Genomic DNA, 23359 nt, shown 5'->3' with positions numbered 1-23359 from the left:
AAATTTCAGGCCCAAGAGCATAAACAATATGGACTGAAGAGAGATAAACAAGAAGGATGAGACTTCATAACCTAAAGCTGTAATTGGACAATTAAATCCAATATGCAAATGAACCAGAATTTATAAAAGTGCAAGACGCTGTGACCAGTCATCCACCTCTGTGACCATTTTGGGTGTAGCCCTGGCTGGACTCTTGTACTGCCCAAGGTGGATCCATCGTGGTCTTCCAATAAAGACCTACTTTATTCTTTAACTCTGTCCAGCCTCTGTTCTAGGTCAGCCTTTACAAGGCATCAGATCTCATTGCTGTGCCTGTACTGTACTGTGTTGTACTCATCTGTAGGAACAAGAACAGGGCGTTTGTCCCAGAAAAGTGCTGCGCTTCCTCCCAGTGGCTCCTTCCTCCAGCCACATCCTGCTCTCTCTCACAGTGTGCTATTACCAACTATTACCTTGGCTGCTGGTTTGGTAACAATTGGTAACAATTCCTGTTTGGCTTCACAGCCATCCAGCTACTGCTGTTTGAGACATACACAAAAGTCTTCTGGGCTTCCACAACATCTTAACAAGACACATTGGTATTGAACACCAAAGAGAGTGATGATGCTACCACAAGAATTGTCAGTCTTGACTTGTCATATGATGTATCTTGCAGGCAGGTAATGTGTTTACATACACACTCCCACACAGTGAGCACACCAGGCATGTAATGCAATCCTGGAATTTAACTGAGGTTATATGCCAGCTTTTTAGCAATGCACAGTATCACTATGAAAGCCATCTGTTAAAACTGTGCTAAGATTATAGGCAGTTAAACGGCTAAATGTTATTTGTCCGTCTTTTTTAGTCCCCTTCTGTTCACTGAGACCCACTGGAGCATGTGCAGGTGCTGCAACTCCCTGAAATAGGAGGGACTGCAATCAGACTAGTCTCCTATCAGGGGAACACTATCACTGTGTCATTTCTCCCAAGATTTTTCCTTAAGGCTCAGAAAAACAGAGAACACTGCTACCTGCAGACTTCTTGTCCCTCCAGCAATGGCCAGCTCAGAATTTGACAACTTACATGTCATTACTCATTCCAAATATATGCTTGCTCTTGAGGTATGAAGAAAGGGTTAAGTCAGTAAAGAAGCACTGGTTAAAGACTGTTGTAGTTATACTGCAACAGTTCTATTGTCCTTACATTGCAAAGGTTCCAAATTGCTAGAGTTTCATACTTTCTTGATGTTTCTTGCAGGCAGCTCCTCTAGGCACTGACTCTTCCTTGTCCTCCAGTTCCCCTCAGCCAGCCAATCCACTCTTTTATAACACTCTTCTGATTTGGCTACATGTGTCATCTGTTAAAATCAGGCCTGCTCCCAATCTCTAATAATTGGCTCAGCTGCAACTCCTTAATGGGATAAGATGACTTGCTATACTACCTTTATTTACCTATATTCTGTTCCCCTATAAAAGGCAAATCTGAACTGCTGGATATCAATTCTGCTCATCAACATTTTATTCATATGGGAGTTCTCTAGAAAGACATTCCATTGAAGTGAGTAATCTCCTTCAAGGAGCTAGGTGACCATCTGCTAATTAATCAAGGTAGCTCAACAAAACCAAACCAAGTTGGAAGGCAAACAGCACTTCAAGAGGAAGGCAGTGCAATTCAAAACCAGCACATTGTGAGTTTTCTTCTCTGTCTCTCAAAGGAAAACTCTAAAAACTAGAGAATAAAAGTTACGCAGAGCAGTGACAGCTTTAAGACTAAACTGTGGTATCTCTAAAAACCAAGGGCACTTATGGAAATTGCTGCACGCTTCCCATCTAAGAAGCTTTAGGAGGTTTTATTTGTTCCCCAAATAATTTACACTTGCAAGAAGTCACCACTCTTAAACGTTCAATCCATCCAATGCTTAATCTTAAATCCATGCTTCTGTTTGAATTCCTCTACAAGATAGGTGAAACATTCTTAAAAAACTGAAACCTCATTCTCTTTCAAGATATCAGCCAAACTATGAGGCCTAACACAGAATCCATAGTTTGTAGGTAAGATATCAAATGTTCCATCACTAGGGCAGTTGTAAAATATAAAGCCCCACATTTTGAGTGTCACAATTAAAGTGAGCACTTTTAACACTACTTGGAAGTTATTTTTTTCCAAAAACTTAGTATTCCAGAACTGAAAGTTAATGCACGTCCGCACAAAATGCATTGAAAGCTTAGTTTTTAATACAGATTAAAAAGAAAAAAAAAGGCTGCTTACATTCATCTTCCTTTCAACTATAGAAAGAAAACAAGAATAATGTGAAATAAAAACATGGCATCTTGAGCTAATTTCAGATTGCACTAGCTACCTCTGCAGGCACTGCCAACACCAGCTTTGCTTCAAATGTAGTCTGCAGACTACTTTTTACAATTACGTCTTCAAACTGTTTGAACACACTTCCATTAGAAAGAGACCAAAAAAGGCAGGCTATATCTACATTCTATTTGAGTCCTTCAGTAAAGGGACACCAACAAATGTGAGTCACTGAAACAAAAGAGCATTTTCCATCAAGGTCACAGGATTTTCACACAGACCTTGCCAATTGCTACAAACCAAGGCCCTAATCCCTCAAATTTTAACACAGTCTCAATTTCACTCTTGTGCATTCCATTGAAGTGAGTAATGCTTTCTAAAGTGGGAAGTAGATGCATAAATATTTGGAGGATTGTTGACTAACTCCGCAGAGGAATACTAGTTAGATAAGGAAAGAAGAAAACAAGCACCCTTGTAGTCACATCTAGGCACAGAAAGCGGTGACATATATTCTAGTAAACTCCTGAGAAACATATAGTGGCACAAGCAAGTTCTATAGAATCCCTATAAAACCACCAGACCTGTTCTCTGACAACACAAATAATAGGCTTATGTTTGCCTGAAAAGGACAGGTATGGAATTTGAAAATAAGCACCAGAATTGAACAAATTTCATATGCAGGCGGATTGGCAGGGTCTCTCTGCCCACTAAACTCTGTGGAAGATACAGCAGAGTACACGGATTTCCTGACTTTGTACAAAGATATTTCTTTACGTAAGATGAGCCAGATAAATTCCAACTGTTCCAATGAGAAATTAAATTCTTTATATATAATTTTTGGATAAGAAAGTAGCTCAGGAATCCTGAAAAACTTTAATGATTAATGTTTGTGATGTCTATACATGTACCTCTCAAGGGCAAATTTTTTGCATGGCTCATTTTTAATGGAAATTGCATGCCTAACTCACTGTACACCATGCAGAAAAGGTACTTCTTTACAACTATCCTGATACAAAAAGTAGGAAAATATTTATTATCCTATTTTAAAATTATATTCAAAGTATCTCTGATAACAAGCTAATAAATATGCAAAACAGCTGGAGAGAAAAATAAGCAAAAGTGGAAAGAGGTTCTAGCAACAATTTATTCTTAACACAATAAGATGATGTCCAATATCTTAATGTAAATAAAAGCATTCTTTAAGGTTGTGTCTTCTTATACCTGCCCAAGACAATATATTTCCTTTGTTTCTCCCTTAGTAATTATAGGAAGTTATATAATGCATATCATGTATTCAAAATTACTCTTATAGAAGAAAAAAAAGCCATCTTTTTTAAATGTTACTGAAACATGGGAGCCTTTATAGACAAAGAAAGGTGTAGAACCTCATTTTCTTTTCTTAAGTCTCAGTGTGAGTTGCTTATATTTTAAACATGTTGACTGTTGTATTCAACAGGTTCCCCTTCAAAATACTAGTAAGTGATTTAAATGTTCAGTTTCTCAATAGCATTGCTGAAGTCCAAACCAAAACTTGTCACTGCCTTACATATGAAAAAAAAAGTGAAAAAAACCCCCCACAGAATCATGAAATATCTCAAGTAAGAAGAGACCTGTAGGATCACGACACCCAACTCTTTGTTCCTTACAAGACCCCCTAAAAGTAAATCATAAACTCATAAATCATAAGAAGAGTGTCATCCAGATGGGTTTTGAACTCTGACAGCTCAGTACTGTGATGGCTTCCCTGTGGAGCCTGTAGTAAAATAAATGTGAGGTAAGTGCCACGAGGTAAAAGAAAGTGTCATTTAACTGACAGAAACTGCAATATCACAGAACATCTATCACAATATTAAGCAGAACATCAAACATATGGCCTGGGAAAAGAGATGTTTTTTCAGAAATTAATAAAATATTGTTTACAATAAGAAATACGCACAAATATACCATGAAAAAATCAGATAAATGACAGTAGAGGGCAGAAAAATATTCCCCAAAAAATAATACAATAGCAGAAATAAAGACTCAAAGTGGGATACTCCAGGACTAACTGGAATCAAACCATGGTCATGATTTTCCTATGGAGGATGGGGTAGGGGAATGATGTGGCAAACTCCCTGTTGTATCAAAGTAGTCAGAATAGGCAAAGCTAGAAGAGATTCCTAACAATTACTGCAAACCTACTGCCTGCCTGATTGCCAAGCTACTGCCAGACCTTGAGCATCACTGCCCAGAGAGTGATTCTTAAAGCTGCTAAGGATGATTCTGCCGGGTGCTAATTAAGGAACCTCAGTGTCATCTTCACACTCTCCTATGAAGTTCCCAGCTCTGATAAGAGCAGGCTAAAACCAAATGTTTTAGCAAAATCAGTGAGGAAAAGGGAAAGGTAAAATAACAAAGCTCTCATTAGGGTTTTGCTTAAGAAAATCAAGTAGAATTCAGTAAAAGGTATGGAAGTCAATCTGTTCTAAAACAGAACAAATCAGTAACCATGTCTTGTAATAAGCCAAGTTTCTGGAGGGTCTCTGTCTGTTACACTGTGTTATATAAACTATCGAATCTTGAAAAATCCAAACAAATCTTAGGCTGGCTTTATTGTCTTACTCTCTGGACACCCAAACACTGGAATTACTTAATTTCTCTTTTTAAGTGACTTCTGGTTATACAAAGCAAATGAGAAAGTTCAGTCATAAATTGCTCTAGTTCGGAACTCAACACTACAAACCATCTTAACTTCCATGGAAGACAAAACTAATTCAAATTGCTTATTTTGACTAAACCCATGTAGTAACTTCTCATCAGCTTTTTTTTTTTTTAACATCATTAAAATTCTGTTTGTGACAACTTCTATGAAAGCACTCAGCAGCATGAAATTAAACAGTAGCTGTAACACACGTGCAAAATTTCATCTGCAAAAAGGTGAAGAACCTGATCTTTCCATTCCAATTTCTAGCCCCAAAAGTAAGCATGGTTGTTGCCATCTTATTGCAAAGTTCCCATACCTTCTTGGTGATTTCTCATGAGCAGCTCCTTCCCACACAGACTCCTACGCCATCTTCTTCCCAGCACAACCCACAAACTCCAACACCCTGCTCACCCACCTAACCCACTCTTTTGTAGCACTCATCTTATTGGACACAGCTGTGACCTGTTAAGGGCAGGCCTGTTCCTAATCTTTTGGGATTAGTACAGCTGCAACTCCTCAGGTGTGAGATTACCTTCTGCACTATCTTTATTTTCCTTCATACTACCCCCCCACACACACATGGTGGTTGAATGATGAAGTAATCTGGTTTGATATGGAAAAGGTAAACATTTCTCCCTGTTTCTCTTGAGTATTCCAGAGTTGGGAAAGTAAGAAAAAAAAATTGCTGAGAGTTTATTATTTTATCTAATTTTTCTCTCTACTATCCTTTGTCAGAACCCTGATTGAAATATGGTCTCTTTGTTACATGAATTTATTTTTTGGAACTAGAAGTTTTGGTTGACTGAGAGACATTGTAAATGCCAGATTCTCTGCACAACCAGTCCCAGTGGTTATCTAGAGCCTCCATTCAGATTAACACAGGCTACATGCTGGATTTCTGGCTGTAAAAAAGTTTAACACATCAATATTTAAAACAGCCCACAGCCAGCCCACACCTGTAGCATTTTCCTTTTCTGACTGAATTTCCCATTTACATCTCCACCAACATTAGGACTTAAATGTATTTTAAACCCACACCCTAGTCCTGACCACTGCTTGGTCTTTAACTGGAGCAAAGGAAAACACCCCTCTGAGGTGCAAGATGGAAAAGTAGCAGCAATTGCAGCATCCTCCTTTTCCTGGCTCTAGTTTCCCATTCTCCCACTAAATTCCAGTACCAGCCTGGTTGGTACAAAGGGCTTGAACTCCACCCAAGTGGGATGAGGATGAAGACTCCAAACAAGCACCCACAGCTACAGAAATCAGCATTCCTTCTTTTCCCTGACACTTAGCCCCTGGGAGCTCTGCTCCTCTGCAAAATCCTTGTCTCAGCATCAGCCCCGGCCTCGCCCCGAGCCCAGGGACACCTCTCAGAGCTGGTCCCAGCACTAGCCCATGTCTGCAAGTGCCACATCCACACAGTTGTTAAACCTCTTTCTGAACACTATTCTGTGAGTGAAAAAACAGTGTACTGAATTATGTACCACATCCATGGATGCATCACAGATAATGCAGAAGAAATTTCTCTGCGGTAGGATAATTTCCAAACTGTACTTGAGTATTTTGTATAGCCCTTGGCCCTTTCACTAGAACTGAGAAATTGTGAAGGAAACCAGTGGGATGCAGGGAATCAAAACTATTTTTCACTCAAATAGGTAAGAAAATTTACATCTTACTTAGGAAAAAAACCCTAAAAATCAGGAAAATAAAGTATCAGCTAGTGTAGTAGCAAACCAGATGAATTTTCTTTTAATAATCCTCTTTCTGCCATGTACCACTGCATGACAGTGGCTCTAATTCTTAGGCAATGCTTTGAAATGAGGAGCCCCTTCATACTTGTAGGGCTCCTAAGTAAGAAACACTGCATACCTGGTTTAGAAATGCATAATTTGCCTCAGTTTATTATTCTTAGCTTTGGAAAGTAATATGAGTACCAAAAGCAACAGGAACTTTTATCACTGAACACTAACAAGATAAGTTTCCTGACAAGGAATTTTTAGACTACAACACTATTGTGCATCATTTGTAGGGCTGGAATTCTAACACAACACATTCCTTCCACATGCTGAGATCCTCAGATGGGGAGCAGAGAAATTCTCAAGAAACATAAAAGAGCAACTTCATAGCAAAAAAGTAATTAAATACTCAGAACCAGATGGGAGAGAAGCTGGTAAATCGAAATGACAGCTTGATCATGGACAAATGTACACCAAAAGAAGAGAGCTTAGCAATTTCAGAGAAATTTCTGATTGTTTAAGCGTGAACCTCAATGAAATCGTGTGGAAGGTGGATGATACATCTGTGCATCGCTGACTATGTATTGCTAAGCCTTTTTCAAGAGGGACAGATAGCAAATGTCAGCTGTATTATACAACAGCCACATTCAGGACATGCTTTAACAACACTCTTCCATAACAAAAGGTCACAAAGACATCACTTCAAAAGGGAGGCCCTTCTTAAAGCATTGCAAAGAAAAATCTACTCTGTCAGTACAGCAGACAAACAACTGAGTTGCACAGTCCAGTGTGAAATAATGGTGCCTTATGCATCTAAGAATGCAAATGTTAAACATTTAAAACCAGAAGTACATTTCCATAGCAATTATTTCCTTCATAAAAAAAAAAAAATTCAAAAGATCCCAGAACTAACTTATATAGACTGGAAGTACCACCAGGGACCACCAATTGCTCAGTTATGGACTATTATTACATCCTATCCAGTAAATGTTTTTCACTATTTTTTGTTACTGAATTCAAATATCTCAAACATAATTTTATTACTTTCATGCAAGGAAAGTTCATCAGTCTTAACTTCTCACTATAAATCACATACTACACTGAGGTCAATATATTTCAAGAGAATGAGTTTACTTCATACTACTGTATGAGCACTTTCATGCCAAAATTCATGCTTTCAGAAATCTGAAAAGTTGAAAGAAAAAGAGTTATATGTACATTACAAGGCTAGATTTTTTTCAAGACAAATTTGTATTTTCCACAACAAAAGGAAAAAGCATTCCACATCTTGACTTATTAAAATTATTCTAAAAATTGGAATCCAAGATGTTTTTCTATTGCTGGTTTAATGAGGTTTGTTTGGATTTTATAGAAAAGACTTATGGGCATATCAGCTGGTCCACTAAGTGGACACAAGTGCGTGGCAATACCTTGAGTATCTGAGAAAGAGAAATTAATATAAAAGCAGAGAGAGAATGTGTGCCCTAACAAGTAATTTGTAAATTTCTCAGTGGAATGGCAGTCAAACCCTGCTGTGAGGACAGTCACAATTTCTGCAGCAATGAGAGAAAGAGAGATGAGAGATATAGAAGGAGAAACAATTGCCACCTGATCTACAGATCCCGTTGGATACAGTTTTCAGGAAATAAATGAGATTCCAAGCCAGAGGATCACAAAATTCCCAGTGTAACTGAAAGGGGGCTTTTCTCCATTCCTTGGTAAACTAAAGAAAAAATATTTTGCTTAAACTGCTCAGTGCCACAATATCAAAGCTTCCACCCCACAACAATCAGCCAGGGTCATCCCATTACCTGTGGGAAAAAGCCAAGGTGAAAACAAGCATCAAGTGATGTGTGTTTTTCTTATAAATATTCAGTACTTTCACTTCAGCTTTAAATTCTTCCTCTATTGAGCTATTATGGCCACACATCTATTATTTGCTTGGTCTAAGTGACATTTGTTAAAATTCTGTATATTAGTCTTAATACTCCTTGCCAATTTGCAGGATTTTAATCAGCTTTCAAAGACACTCTGCTTCTGGTGAAGTGAGTGATAGTTTTTTCCAAAGAGGGTCCCAAGCAGATCTTGGTCACAAGTTGGTCATGCAAAAAAAACCAACAACTTTCCAGCTCATGATGACCCAAGCAGCACAGTGAGAAGAGGGAAAAAGCTTAGGCTAATTTCACTAGGTGAAGTAGCAAACTGTTTTCCTACTGAGTCTGACATGAATTTGAGCTGCTACTTGGAAAAATCCAGCATCTGATAGTTCTTGATTTTCCTATGTTGAAAATAAGGAGGCATTTAATTCATTTGCAAAGTCCCGTGGTCTGTGAAAAATAAGAAACCAAGGAAAAACATGTTTTGAAAAGAAATTAATTTAATACAAGTAACCTTCTGAAGGAAAAGTTCAACTCACAATGAAGAAAGAAAATTTCCTACTAGGTCCCACAAAAATCTTTGCAAATCTAATGCTTTTTTTTGTTCCCCCTTGAATTTCTAAAAAGCACCAAAACCCCATTATGCTTTCAATGATGAAATTTATACAATACAATTCATTTGAAGAAATCCCTGTAAGTAAGGATAGGGTTATGCCACCAAGCAAGAAAACACAATAAGAATGGCTCTGCAGAACAAAACCATTCATTTTGAAAATAAGCACATGGGTGCAGGGGGGTTCCTTAGACTAACTGTGATTTTGTGTATTAAAAAACTCATGAGGTGGTGAAGTGTGTAAACTGTGTTCTCAAGCTTGCATTGTGATTTAGTTTCATAAAGAAGAAATCCAGCTTTTATAATTCCAAGTCCACTCTCTGAAGCTGCACAATAACTGTGGATGATCTGGAGGTTCACACAGGATCAAAAATAACACAAACCAAGGTAAGCACACCCTAATGTTTCTAGACAGTCAGAATTTAGAAAAAGGTCAGCATAGCTTTAAGTACATGAATGGTCTCAGTAGTCTTAGAAGAGTTTGGCTAAGTTTATATCTATATGCTTTGTTAAAATACAGATTCAGTTGGTTAAAACGGTTTTTACATTGCAAGCCCATGTAGAATTTTAACCTAAATTATATATTTTGAAATTCAGAAACACCCTGCCCTTTCTTAAAATTTATGTAGAATGTTCAGTTACCCAGCTATTATATTTCCCTTACAGTTCAGAAGTACTTTCAGGACAGAGGTCTTAACAAAAACAACCATAGCAACATCCTCCTAATCTTCTCTCAAAATTGTTAGTGGCACAAAACCTCAAAATATTTCAATTTCAAGACACTCGGGGAATAAGGGAGATAAGTTTCTTGTATTTCTCACTTTTCCATCATCTGTAGATTCATGTGGACTAGCACAGTCATCAGGGAGTATAGTCAGGAGTATAATTCAGGAGTATAATTCATCCTGTACAATTAGTTTCAAAATGGTAACATTCTGCTGGTGAATGTCTGTAGGTACAGCATTCAAGTCTCCAGCTTTGCTACACCAAAAAAAAAAAGTGTTACTTTATACTACTGATCCATATAGCCAGACAATGAAACTGTGGAAACACTACAAAATGAAAATAAAGACGGAGAGTGAGCCATTTCATGGTCACATTTGGAAGTGCAAATTATGGTCTTTGAAGACAAACAAAACACTTTTATTGGCACAATTCAAAGTGTCAGACACTTGATTTCCATATGCTATGACACAATAAAAATTGTAAATCTTCAGCCTTACTCATGACTGTAACCAACAGTGGGTGACTAATGATAACACATTAACATCACAGTTTCAACTAAACTGACTTTATATGATAATTTATGTAGTTCAGATAAATGTTTTGGCTAAATGTAAATAAATTGTTTCATGGAGTAAGTCAAAGACCTAATGCTTACTGGAACTTGCAAAGTTTCATCTGGGTCTCTTTTTTCCAGAATACTATCAAACTTTAGTTTGTCAGAAGAACTTACATATTTTTATCAAATTAGACTGTCTAACCTCTCAAAGAGGTGGTGGAGTCCAACAGTCACAGGCCAGAGAGGTCAAAGAGATTCCTTAAACAGCATGAACTGCAAAACCTCACTCAGCAAACATATCTCTATAATTCCTGGAGAAAATCAGGCCAAAATATACTAGTGAGCATAGCTCTCATAAGGTCAAACCCCTGGAAACTCCTTTGCCTTTCTAATTTTGTTACTGTTCCCAGTATAAAAGAATAGTGAATGATGTACTTAAACTGTCTGAAACTGCTGGATGGGATAACCTACACAAAAACTTAGATGAAAAGTTATGCTTTTTGCAAATATTCGGCTGTGAAGGCCAGGAAATTCCTGAACATGCTTAAGCTAGGAGAGAAAACTAGACCTAGCAGCTACAGGAAAATATAGACAGCTTAGCAGCTGGCCCAGATTGTTCTGGTGCTTTCACTTACAGAATCCTTACAGTCATCTTGAAACAAAAGAGGTTTTGGTCTTGGCCTGTTCCTGTATTTTGTTAACATCCTCAGAGTGTGCTTGCAAACGGGAGGCACAAAAGGAATGTCTCACATCAGCCCAGATTCTGATGAGTCATTTAGCAAATTTCATTCCCATTCACAATCCATCATCACCTGTGGAAATGCATGTGAAACCGTTATGAGAAACAAAGAGAATCCCTACCCCATCAGTTTAATCTTCATTAAATATCTGAAATAAAAATAATTATTTTTTTAGAAGTTTAAGCGTGTGTTTCATAATGTTATATTATTGTGTTAATGTTATAGTGATAATTAGTTTTGATGTGATGAAGCATTTTCATATACCAAGCTATACTTGGAGTATGAATACTGGAAAAGTATCCAGTCTTACCTTCTATTTTCCACATATAAAAGATGCCTTAACAGAACATAAGAACTGAACATAAAGTTTCTTATTTTTCTTCTTCAACTTACCTTTTATATAGTAAACAGTTATTGTATACTGTTAAAGTGAAATATTGAAATTATTTAATTAACCTTTTTTGACCTCTGTAAAATGCAAAAGCTATAAATATGGAGCAAATCAAATTGAGTTCTGCTGTAGGCAAGAAACCAGCCTCCAGTGGATTGCCTGCTGCTCAGATAGCATTTGCTAATTTCAGTCTTTATACTTCCACAGGAAAAACTGAGGGTACACACGCAGTACAGTTGTGTTTAGTGATTTTCAATAGTTTGGTGTTATAAAAATTATTCTGATCTTAAAAAAGGAGACATAGCTTAATCCAATTAATTCAGGCAGAGTTAAATCTCTGTTGTAAGTGAAAAGTTTCAGACAACTAAAATCCAGAGGAAGAATTTTTTAAATGACATTTTGTATGTGTGTCTACTTACCACTATTTCCATACACAGCCTCTGGCAAGGGATAATTTTCAGCTCATTCTAATCTTATCATCTGTCACTGGAAAAATCACTGACAATAGGCTACAACACAGTCCTGATATTAATAAAAAAACCTCAGGACCCATAATTTAGAGCCTTAAGAACAAAAAATCTTACTTTACATGCCATTATTTTAAAGTTAGTACCATCTTCTAACAACTGAATTATTAATGGCAACTGAATGCACTTGCCAAAAACCAACTTTGTGATTATTAGAGAATTTAGATTTGCTTTAACAAGTGCAAGCACCTTGAAAACCTTTTTATGGTTTCTTCTGCTCCTCTGTCATAAATATGTTCCTTTCTAACTCTTGTATCTCACTGTTTTAGAAACTTGAAACTTGAAGCTAATCCATTAAACCTTCTGTATTATAGTTTTTTATGGCTGCAACACACTTTTTAAAAATTCTTAATTCTGTTTTTCACCTAGGAGCAAACACTGATTCCATTGTCCTTTACCACAATGGCAAGTGATACAATAAATCACTTTACTGCATTGTTATGTTTTCAAAGCATTAAAAACTATGCTGTGATCACTTCTTAATATGCCATGTTCCTTAAACAACATATTAGCAGGTCTAGAACCACATTTCATAAAAAATAAATCTAGAAAACTTACAAACGTTATGTATTCCATATATTTCTGTGATTCACATGCATTTCAATGTGATCTTGAATAACAATATTCTGCTTTTTAAAAAAAATTTACAAAAAAAGGTTTATTTACATGTAAAATAATGTAGCAATTACAGTAACAAACACCTCTCACCTACTCGGAGACAACAGTTAACAGACTGACAAGCTGTTGAATTTTGCATAATTCCTTCCGGTTTACTTCTTTCCCAATATATTTCCACTGTTTTTCTTCCAAAGATGGGTGAAGTCAGTTCCATAGTTTGAGCCAGTAACAAGCTGCAATGTAAGTCATTATTTATCTTAGTAGTCATAATGTCTGTGTCCATTTGTGATTTATTGGATTAACACAAGAGATGCACACTCCTCAGGGTAAAAAAAAAAAAAAAATCCTGGAACTTTCACTGACTTCATTCATGTTTCTGAGATATAGCAGATTTTAAGCGTTAGGCAAATATTTCAGAAGAGCAACTACATCAAAGCTAGTAAGCTAATTAAAAAAAAAAAAAGTAAATACTTGAATCCTAATAAGTGACCAATAGGTATACAAAGCCATATTAACATCACTAAAATTGAAAAATCAAAGGCTTAAGAAATGCCAGGATTCAGAATTGCCTATGCAACTTTAATTTGTCCTCGTTCTGCAGATACATTATAATGAAGTATTTAATTAAGATTAATGTCAAAGGTAACCACTAATTCCAAGTGGCCAATTTTCATTACACAGCTCTGCGTGTTCTTAGTCCAGTTCACACCGGCTTTAGGATGTCTGCAGTACTTCACATTTCTGCAGATAAGACTCTTTGGTACAAAGTTAGGAACTGAGAAAATGAGCATTAATATCAATTTATTAGCACTGTAAAAACATTTGGTCTGAGTGACTTACCTAACATCAGAGAGGAACTCTGAGGCATAGTGAAACATAATCCAATTCTCAAAGGCCTCATTTAGTTACTCAGAGACTGTCTTTTCCTCTTTTCTCAGACCTCTGCCATATTGAATACATATTTTCTGTTTTTTCTTCAGTTAATGAATTAGAGATTCTATCTATCAGTGCCTTCCTTCTCCCCAAACCCATGAATCATCCCCAGAGCCTCTTCTTGGGCTGAGCCCAAGACTTTGTGTTGTGTGGAGGAAGGGTAGAAGAGGACAACAGATGGACAAGGCATGGAAGAAAACAGACGGAAGAGCTGCCAGGCAGTTTTAGTTCATCATATAAAAATGCAAAAGTAACATAAAGTTTGTATAACTAACAAGTTCATTTCTTTCATTATGACCATCTCCTAACTGTAAAATCCTTACAGCAAATCTATGTATTTCCCTAAAATTTATGGAAGTGAACAAAGAAGAAAAAATGTTAGCACATTGATATCCATGCAGATCACCAGAGGGCATAGAGCCTTTAAATCTACTTGACATCTCTTCATTTGAGCTCATCAGCTAGGGAGTGGTATAGAAAATTGCTGTTTCCTAGAGGAGACAGTAACTTCAGAAATACTTGATCATGAATCTCAGATATTTACTGAAAGAAGATGCATTATGAAAGTGAGAAACAATGAGTTTCGGGCCCTGCAAAACAATTTGGATACCGACATTTCTTCCTTTTATTTAAAACCTGAAGTTTTGTTATTCCCCTTGTTTATCTCATCTATCAGTAGCTACTTTTATCATTCCCCTTTCCATTCCTCTGGCTCCTCATCTCATGCTAAGTTGTACTATTTAAATCTTGATTTTTCTCTTTCTGTGCTTTGTGTCTTCTTTTTTCTGCTCTCACCTTTTTTACTGTTGCACTTTATTTTCTGGTTTTTCATCACCACACAGCTGCCTTTGTTACTTGTTTTCTGGTCTTGACTCATGCTCCCCCTCCCATAGCTCCTCAGTCAATTTTCTGGACTCAGGGATTCTAAGTTCCTCTTTGAAGCTTTACTCTGCCTTCAGATTTATCTTATCCTTCTTATTTCCTAGATAATCTGGTCCTAAATTCCTCACCTGGATGACACAAACTCCTTCCATTCTGGGGTCTCAACATGTTCTCATCACCTTGGTTGTCCTTACTAACAATTTATCTTCCCTCAGATTTCAACCTCAGCGTTATGCCAGTCTTTTCCATACATTCAACCTATAATTTAAAGTCCTAATTTTACCCTGACCTTCCATCACACTTGTACTTTTCTAGAGCTAGTCTCCCAAAATAATTTGTCTGAATATACTTTACCTTCCTCCCTGGTGGATTTTTCCTCTGTTCTTTTTTTTTTTTTTTTGTACCACATGACATCCTTTTGATTCTGCCCAGCGTCAGCAGATCAAAAGATGACACAAATCTCTGAAACCAAAGACCTGGATCTATTTCCAACTCCTTGGGAACTGTGGTCTCTCAGACTACATCTGCTGGGAATTAACAGGAGCAGGACTGCTTCCCAAGGAAAGGTGAGCCAGGAACACAGGGATGCTCAGCATCCACAGTCCAGTCTCACAGTGCTGGAGCAAGGACAGACCAAGAGGTTTTAGCAGAGCCCAGCAAGGCTGTAAGGCAACATCAGAGTACAGGAGCAGGTCAGAGATCATACTGAGAAGGCCAAGGTTAGGATCAGTGCTCACAGCATCAAGAAATTGATTGAAATCTGGCTCAAAGTCTTCCATAACCAAATAGGAGCAGGACTAGCTGGAGACATGCACTGTCCAAACACAGCTCAGCTCAAACAGAGCTCCTGAGTGTGGGTGGAAAGCCCAGGTGAACAGGATCATTAGGGGTTATTAAAGCCCTCGGAATCCTGACTGTACAGAAGAGCAAAAACTGGAGCACACAATTTCTCATATTCCCTGGTTTCTTTGGTGTGCAAGCCAGGACACAGTAAAGCAGGTCTTCAATAAGGGTGATTGTGGCATCAGAGCTGGTTAGACACAGGTCAGACAGAGTCTGCTCTTTCTGCTCCTAATTGTGGTACCTAACACCACCCATCTGACAGAATTACAGTCTCATTCCCATTGCTGGAAAGAGCACTGGTAATCCAGTCTAGCTGTATTTCATTGCTAGATCATCTAATTCTTAGGAGACTGTTGAGCAGAGGCAGAATGCATAGAAATAATAAAGGCTATTATCTTTAAAGTCAGTTGTGTGCATTTTTTTATTTCCCTGAGGCTTATGCTGTGGGCCAATTTTTATAGAGACAGCAAAAGAAATGCTCTTTTCAGAAAGCTCCTCTGAATTCTTACAGCCTGGTTTTAAAAAGCATAGATGTGCTTGAACAAATATTTTAGGAGTCTTTAGTATGGGCAAACTGATGTATTTGTTCAATTCTATGAGTCTTACTCTGGATCACTTAAAATACTTTGGCTTGTATTGGAAAACATTTTCAATTTAGGATGCACTAGTATGAAAATCTTAGTCTCAAAAAAACCCAAATGTTGGATCTAAATATCTAGAGCCTCCTTTGTACTATCAGAACATGTGAGAAAGTCATTGTACTGGTGTCAATAATCAGAGCTGTTCTTGAGAAAGTATGATGGATGGCACGATGTTCTACAGAAGGAACAACTCCCTTCTTACTGAGTTTTTGAAAACTTTTTTGTCACGTCAGCTGAGTGCAAGAGAGGTTTTGTGCAACACATCATATAATCTCTGCATATATAATAAAAGGCAGAGCAAGTAAAAATTACAAAATATTAGAAATAAAAAAAAATAATTAGATAATTGGATAAATACATATTCCAAAGATATTAGCTGGGATGTATTCTAAACTATATGTAAATCTGTTCAAACACAATTATTGTCGACTTAATTCCATGTATTAATATGTTTTTGTGGCTAACTGTAACACGCATTACACAGAATCATAGGAGTATCCTGCATTGGAAGGGCCCCACAAGGATCATAGAACCAGAAAATCAGAGAATATCCTGAGCTGGAAGGGTGCCATCAGGGTCATTGAGTCCACCTCCTGACCCTGCACAGGGCTCCCCAAGAGTCACACCATGTGCCTCAGAGACTTGTCCAAATGCTTCTTGAGCTCTGTCAGGCTTGATGCTGTGACCACTGCCCTGGGGTTCCAGTGCCCAACCACCCTCTGCATTCCACAATATGGCTGGAATATTTTAAAAATCATAAGGAAATAATGTTACAAAAGCTGTTAAAGTTGTATAACTCCCAGGTTCTGTCGTTTTGGGTAAGGAAGTAACATTTCTTCAAGCAGTTGCTTCTTGGCTGAGGGTGAGAAGGCATAGGAAAGCACACACTTCTGCTAATTATCAAACACTCTAGGAAGAGGGAGACCTAACTAGAATTTATGGAGAATCATGTTAACAGCACCATTTTTTCTGTGTCTTCATTCCACAAATTATATGGATGAGAGGTCAGGTAATGAATAAGATAATTTTCTGCTTCCACTCATCATTGGTAATTCTCTTCTGCAATTATATTCACCAACTCGAAATGTAGATTAGGTATTTTTCAATGAGAATGATACCAGTGAGGTTTGACCTTGGTTTACTTTGCATTGGCATTGCATTGACAGGGTTGTTTTATAGACTTTTTTCTACTCCAAAAGTCTGTGAAATATCTCACATTTATAATTGCTTTATAAATGGGACTTCATCCCACACATATTTTATATGTAGTATTCACAGCATGCAATTCCTTTTACTTGCTTCATCTTACTAACTAACACAGAACAAAATTTCACTGAATTCATAATATTGCTCTGGAACTGATACATTCTGTATATTTACACACCAATATGTTTTATGGAAATGAACACATTTCTTCTCTGGAGCATATTTTCAAACTTCAATTGCTCTTTACTGAAGCCAATTTCTTTTTTTTTCAAACAAAAAAAAAATGTGCAATGCGTTTCATGTCTATATATTTTTATTCACGCCAATATATTTTCACAGTTGGATAGATTTAACTAAATTAGTAGTTACAGTATTTGTTCAAACCATTGCATTTTTGCTGGCATCTGGTAAGTAAATGTTATCTGGGCTTTTTTTTTATTTTAGTAATCATCTTCCACCAAACCCAAACCATTAAATACAACAGCGACTTACCTCTACCACTCAAAATTTCTCACCCCAAAGAGCAACAAAAACAAACAAAACTCCAACTCTTCTGCTGCAGCTGCTGAAACACAAGGTAAAAGGCAGTGCAAAAGGGAAATGCACAGACTCCAGGGATGAACCCTGGTGCTCTGATTTCTACATAGGCCAGGAATGGTGCACTGGGCCAGGAAATGCCCTTCCTGTGATCCCTCCTGGATGTAGGGACCCTCCACATGAGGGGAGCTCATGGTGGGGCAAACAGAAGCATTAAGCACTTGTTAAGGACAAATGCAAGAGGCTGCTATACAGCCAGAGATTTCTTCAAGGCTAGGGGGCAGCTGCAATGGGGTTTTCTCACAGGATTTTTTTCTACTGAAAGATGTAAATAAATCTTACTTTCCAGACTGCTGTTTCAAATGTGATCATGAGTGATTAGCAGTTTTGCAACTCAGGATAGGATCTGTCTCTAACTTCTGTCACTAGCAGCTTGCCTTCTCCTTATTTCCTGTGGGGTGTTTTTGCTTGGTTTTGGTACTCTGCAACCATATTGTGACTACTTCTTTGCTACCCTAGATTTTTTTAAAACAAAATTTACTTTAAAGCATATATTATAGGACATAGCACAGAACAATTGTTTCTAGAGTGATGTTTCCCAGCTTGTAACACTGGAAGTTTCTTTCTCCATAAATTATCTATACATCTTCCATAGTTTGATGAATCCCACAAAACCATATTTTGCCTAATATGTTTTCCTTGGGTTTCCCCTCCCTAATCACTGACTAGTGATGCTATCAAGGAACATCATTAAAAAAACATGATTATCCCTTCAGATTTTGTTTGTCCTCCAGGGCAAACTCTAGAGGTTCTCTAGAAGAGGTGGAGTTCAGCTGTTGTCTGGGGGTGGTTTTATGATAAGTTGGGGAACTTGCTATTCACCAGTTAGTAAGAGGAAATACCTGAGAACTCCTTCTGATCATGTCTGGGCATTAAACTATTTTGCTTTGTTTAGCATCAGGAATATTTGTACATGTCAACTTGGTGCACAACAGGATAATGCGGAAGAACATTTTTCTGCTTGTGATAGAATGTTTGCCTTCTGCACCTGATTTTCAGAGTTATCTCTTATTGGTATTTTAGGATATTACTCTTTATACTGTCCTGAAGTGTGTTTCCTGAAGAATCCCTCTTGCCATTTTGGTCTGGATCCAAGGGAGCTTCTGGCCATGCTGCCCCACAGACCAATTGCAAAGTTGGTTTAGGTATCAGCTGCCACTGGATGTCACAAGATGTGCTACTGCCTACAGAAACCATCAAATTAACACAGGTGAGTTAATCAGGAGAAGTATGGCATCATATCTGGCAGCTGTAATGATTTTAATCACACATTTTTTCAGATATATAGTCAGTAAAAAAAACCAGGGACTTTTGTTGGGATTTTTTTTTATTTATCAACATGTTGCTAGCTCATTTCAGACCCACCTGAGCCAGAAAAGAATGGCAAGAACCAGAATTTTTGGTTATGCTCCTGACATGAGGTGTGACATTACGTCCATGTCACTGAATCCTGGTAAGAAAAGGTGTTTCTAAATACTCAGATCAGCTTTTCCAAGTGTACTAATATGGCAAAGACTTGAAAACCCTACTAAGTACAGACAGGCACTTCATTCCTAACCTGCCAGAGGACCCCTTTCTACAGCTTTTAATCACTAAGTTAGGAAGATTCTTGTATCTTTCCTATAATGTTTCCTGGAACAAGACTACAACCAAAAGTATGTCTTGTCAAAAGTACAGAGCTATCAGCTGTCATAATTAATGCAAAAGCACTTCAGGGTGGATTACAGTCCTGCCTTAGTGAAGGATTTGTGGGAATTGTTTTTTAATTTCCTCCACCACCAACCAAAAAAAAAAACAAACCCCACACCAACATTTGCTGACATTTATAGGGCTGCCTTAAAAATGATGACTTGATCCTTTCTGTAAGTCTTCTAAAATATTTTGATAATCATGCCTCATTCATTACTGCTGACCCTGCACTGAACTCTAAGAGTTGTAAAACCTTTGCCTGTTGTGTCTTTTTTCACTAAGAATAAAAAAAAAAAGAAAAAAAAAAGAATAAAGAAAAAAAAAGTAAAGCAAATGTCTACTCATGCTTTAGAGGAAGACTACAAATGCTTCCCTGTCCTAGGGGACATTACAGTGCTACATCCTCTATAATGTTAACATAACCCTCCAAAGGCATGGAGATGGATGTGATGGTCCTTTGCTCCCAAACCATACGAATGCTAGAACTTTAAAAGGTGATTCTTTAATTTGATTCTGCATTTTATGTGAGCATCTTTTTGGAGATTGGGGGAACTCGGTAAAAATCCTGATGCAGTCTCAACTGCTGCCAGGCATAATCATCACTTGCTAATGAACCAAGTGGAGGATATGACTGCAGAATGCATAACTTCCCTGATCCCAGTCCTGTGCAAGCTCTTCAAGGTGAAGTTGACAACTGATTGCACTTCCTTGACGATCTGAGACCGTGCCCCCTTCAGAGAAATGAGCTTCTAAAGAGCTTCCCTCTCCTGTAGGGAAGACTATTTCACCACTTATCTCCGCAAAGCTCTTTGCTGTCAAAGCCTGGGACATCAAGGTGGGAATTCAGAGAGTTACTGAGGGAAACATGCTGCATGGTGTCGGAGAGAAAACCTCAACAGGAAAAGGATGGAACCAGACCTGGAGAAATGCCTGGTCATTATTTGGGCACAGGGGAGTCCTGCTTTCTATGGGATAAAAGGCAACACAATTCCTCCACAGGGTGTTTACAGAGACAGATCCAGCAACTTCAAACCCAGATATTCTGATTTCACTTGTGCAAAATGCTGTGCTAAATACCAGCTACACAAAGGTGAGGTGGCTGCCTGCCTTCTTGCATTTCTCATGGCATTCAGCGCTTTATCTTTTGGAACATTAGGAATTCCAGACCACCAGCTGAATGCCACCAACCCTCCCGAGAAACCCTCACAGAAAAAACTTTCTCCACGCCACGCAGAGTCCGCCCACAGTCCAGGGATATTTATCGCCATTGCTCGGGGCTGGATCTCATGGCCGCCGCGGTGAGGGCACCTGCACGGGATTCGCCCCCACGAGCACGGAGACTCAGCCGGCGCTTCTTTCATCTGCTGTTTTCGGGGAGGAAGAGCCGAGGGAGGAGAAGGGGCTTTAGGCATGGACGGGCCGAAGGGGCCGCGTCCCCCACCGAGCCCCGGCCCGGGGCCGCGTCCCGCCCGGCACTGCCGCCGCTTCAGCACCGGCCCTGGACAGCGCCCGCTCCCGCCCCGCCCCCGCCGCTCTCGCCGCCCATTGGCTGCGGCGCCGCCGCGCGGCCACCGCTCCCCGCGATTGGTCCGGGCCGGCCGTCACTCAGCGGAGCGCGAGGCGGGCCCGGCGGCGGGGCGCGCGCCTTTGCTTTGTAACGCGGCTTCTCATTGGCTGCCCGGCCAGCGCCGGGCTGCGGCCATTGGGCAGCGCCGCGCTCCAGTCACGTGCCCGCCCGAGGGGCCGGGCCGGGGGTGAGGGGCGGGGCCTGACAGGCGGGGGCGGAGCCAAAGGGACCGCGGGGGCGTGGCCGCGGCGCAGGGAGGGCCGGGGTGTGGCGGGAGGGCGGGCCCGGGGGCGGGGCCAGGCGCAGAAAGGGGCGGGGCGAGCGGAGGTTGCCCTTGTGTCTCGCGCCGGGAAGCGGCTGGAGCGGAGCGGGAGCGGAGCCGGAGTCCCTGCGCATTCCCCCCGCCTCCGCCGCCCCGCGGCGGCACGGCACGGGACAGCCTGCCACAGGCCAGCGGAGAGGCGGACGGACGGACGGACACGCCGGCAGGGGCAAGGGGAGCCAGCGGGGGCACCTGGCACCGCTCCGCGGTGGGAACCTGAACCTGCCCAGCAGCGCCGGAGCCAGCGGAGAGAGCCGCTCTTTACTCCTCCTCTCCTTCTCCCTCCCCAATCCACCCCCGCGACCCTGGTCCTCCTCCTCCTCCTCCTCCTCCTCACCCCACTGGATACAGCGAGGGAGACACTGCGGCGGAGGCGGCGGCGGCGGCGGCTCCTGCGGGGGGAAGGAAGCGCCCGGAGAGCGGAGCGGCGGGAGGCTGCGGATCTGCGTGCCTGGCGCCCACCCAGCCCGAGGGGAGCCCCCAGGATGCGGCTGAAGCCCGGCGCGCTCCTGCGCTTCTACAGCCTCTGCGGGATCCTCGTACAAGGTACCGCCTCCTCCCCACCCCTGCCCCACGCGCGGGGAGGGAGGGACGCCGGGGGGGCACCGCTGCGGCCCGGGGTATTCCCAGATTTTCCCCCCCGCCCCACTCCTGACCCGCTCCTTCCCTCGCCCCTCTCCCGGCTTCCCCCCCCTCGCCGTGCGCCCCCAGCCTCCCGCTCGGGTAGCGCTATCCAGCGCCGAAGCGCCGCACGGCTGTTAACCCTTCCTGCCCTTCCCTCAGCAGCCTCTTCCCGCCCTCCTTCGCCCTCCGCGCTTCTTCCTCCACCTACCCCGACCCCTGCAGCCGCCCCCCGCCTGGCCGTCACCTCCTCGCTCGCCCGCCGCGAACGTGCCCCCGAAAGTGCGAGTGCGGCCGCGGCAGCGGCGTGTGGGCTGCCACGGCATCCCGGGGAAACGTGCGGGCTCCAGCCGTGCTCCCCCGGCGGGGGGCGGCGGGATGGGGGGGTGCCCGCGCCTCGCTGCGCCGCCGCCGCCGCCGGGAGTGCGTGTCTGTGTGCGAGGCATCGAATGTGCGCGTAGGGTAATCGGATGAGCCCGGATCCCTTCGCCATCCTGCTCCAGGCGGCTCCTCCTGCAGCTAGTTTGCAGACTGGATGTATTCCCCTCTCCCTGCTGCCCGCCGCCGCTCCCCCTCGTCCCCGTTATCCGGCCAAGTGCGATGGAGCGGCCGCCGCGCAGGGAAGCCCCGCGACGCGCTGCGAGGTGACCGCCCGCCGCGGCTGCCTGCGGGGGAGCCTCCCCCATCCCTCTCCCGCTCCAGCGGGAGCCAGGCCGGCCGCCGAGCCCGCTGAGCTGCGCTGCCGCCGGGAGTTTGCCCCCTCGCTGCCGGGATGGCGGGCGGGGAGCGGCCCCGCGGCCCGGCGGGTGCGGAGGGGGCCGGGGAGCCACCCCGCTGCAACTCGCCGGCGGACCCCGCTCCTCCGGGAGGATGCGGGGCATCTCCCAGCCCTTCCCTCGGTGTTTCGGTGTGGCAAGGAGAAGCGAAGAGTCCATTAAACTAAGTGGCCTTATAGGTTTTTTTTTTTTTTTCCCTTCTATTCTTTTTTATTTCTCCCCCCGCTCGCCTCCGTCATGCCATTCCACGTCAAGTTTAATATATTTGGCGTTTCACATGGCTGCGTCATGTGTCGGGCGATCTCTCCGGAGGGAGCCGCGGCTGGCAGCCCGGAGCGCGGGCACCGGCAGCCGCCCGGGTTCCCGAATCGCGGGAGCCTCCCCCGCTGCCATCCCCATCGTCCCGACCCCCCCCGAGTGCCCCCGCTCCACCTCGCGGGGAAGTTCCCGGCCGAGGAGGCGAGAAGGAATGGGAGGGGAAGGGAGTGCGCTGGGCAGCCGCGGAGGACGGGGCCGTCGGGCGGATTAT

General features: G+C 41.7%; 1 protein-coding gene across 3 annotated transcripts in view; it reads left to right on the top strand.

Annotated features, from left to right (window-relative positions):
- Positions 1 to 21466: 21466 nt before the first annotated feature.
- The window catches only part of CADM2 (cell adhesion molecule 2), a 573596-nt gene continuing 571703 nt past the window's right edge, over positions 21467 to 23359 (top strand). For all 3 annotated transcript variants that reach the window (XM_066571920.1, XM_066571921.1, XM_066571919.1), the window contains exon 1: positions 21467 to 21979. In XM_066571920.1, the coding sequence (XP_066428017.1) occupies positions 21919 to 21979 (61 nt within the window). In that variant the 5' untranslated portion in view covers positions 21467 to 21918. The remainder of the gene's footprint in view (positions 21980 to 23359) is intronic.

The sequence above is a fragment of the Molothrus aeneus genome, chromosome 2, assembly GCF_037042795.1.
Source record: "Molothrus aeneus isolate 106 chromosome 2, BPBGC_Maene_1.0, whole genome shotgun sequence".
In the NCBI taxonomy this organism is placed as follows: domain Eukaryota; kingdom Metazoa; phylum Chordata; class Aves; order Passeriformes; family Icteridae; genus Molothrus; species Molothrus aeneus.
The sequence above is the reverse complement of the archived record's forward strand: the minus strand, read 5'-3'. Positions and strand labels throughout refer to the sequence as shown.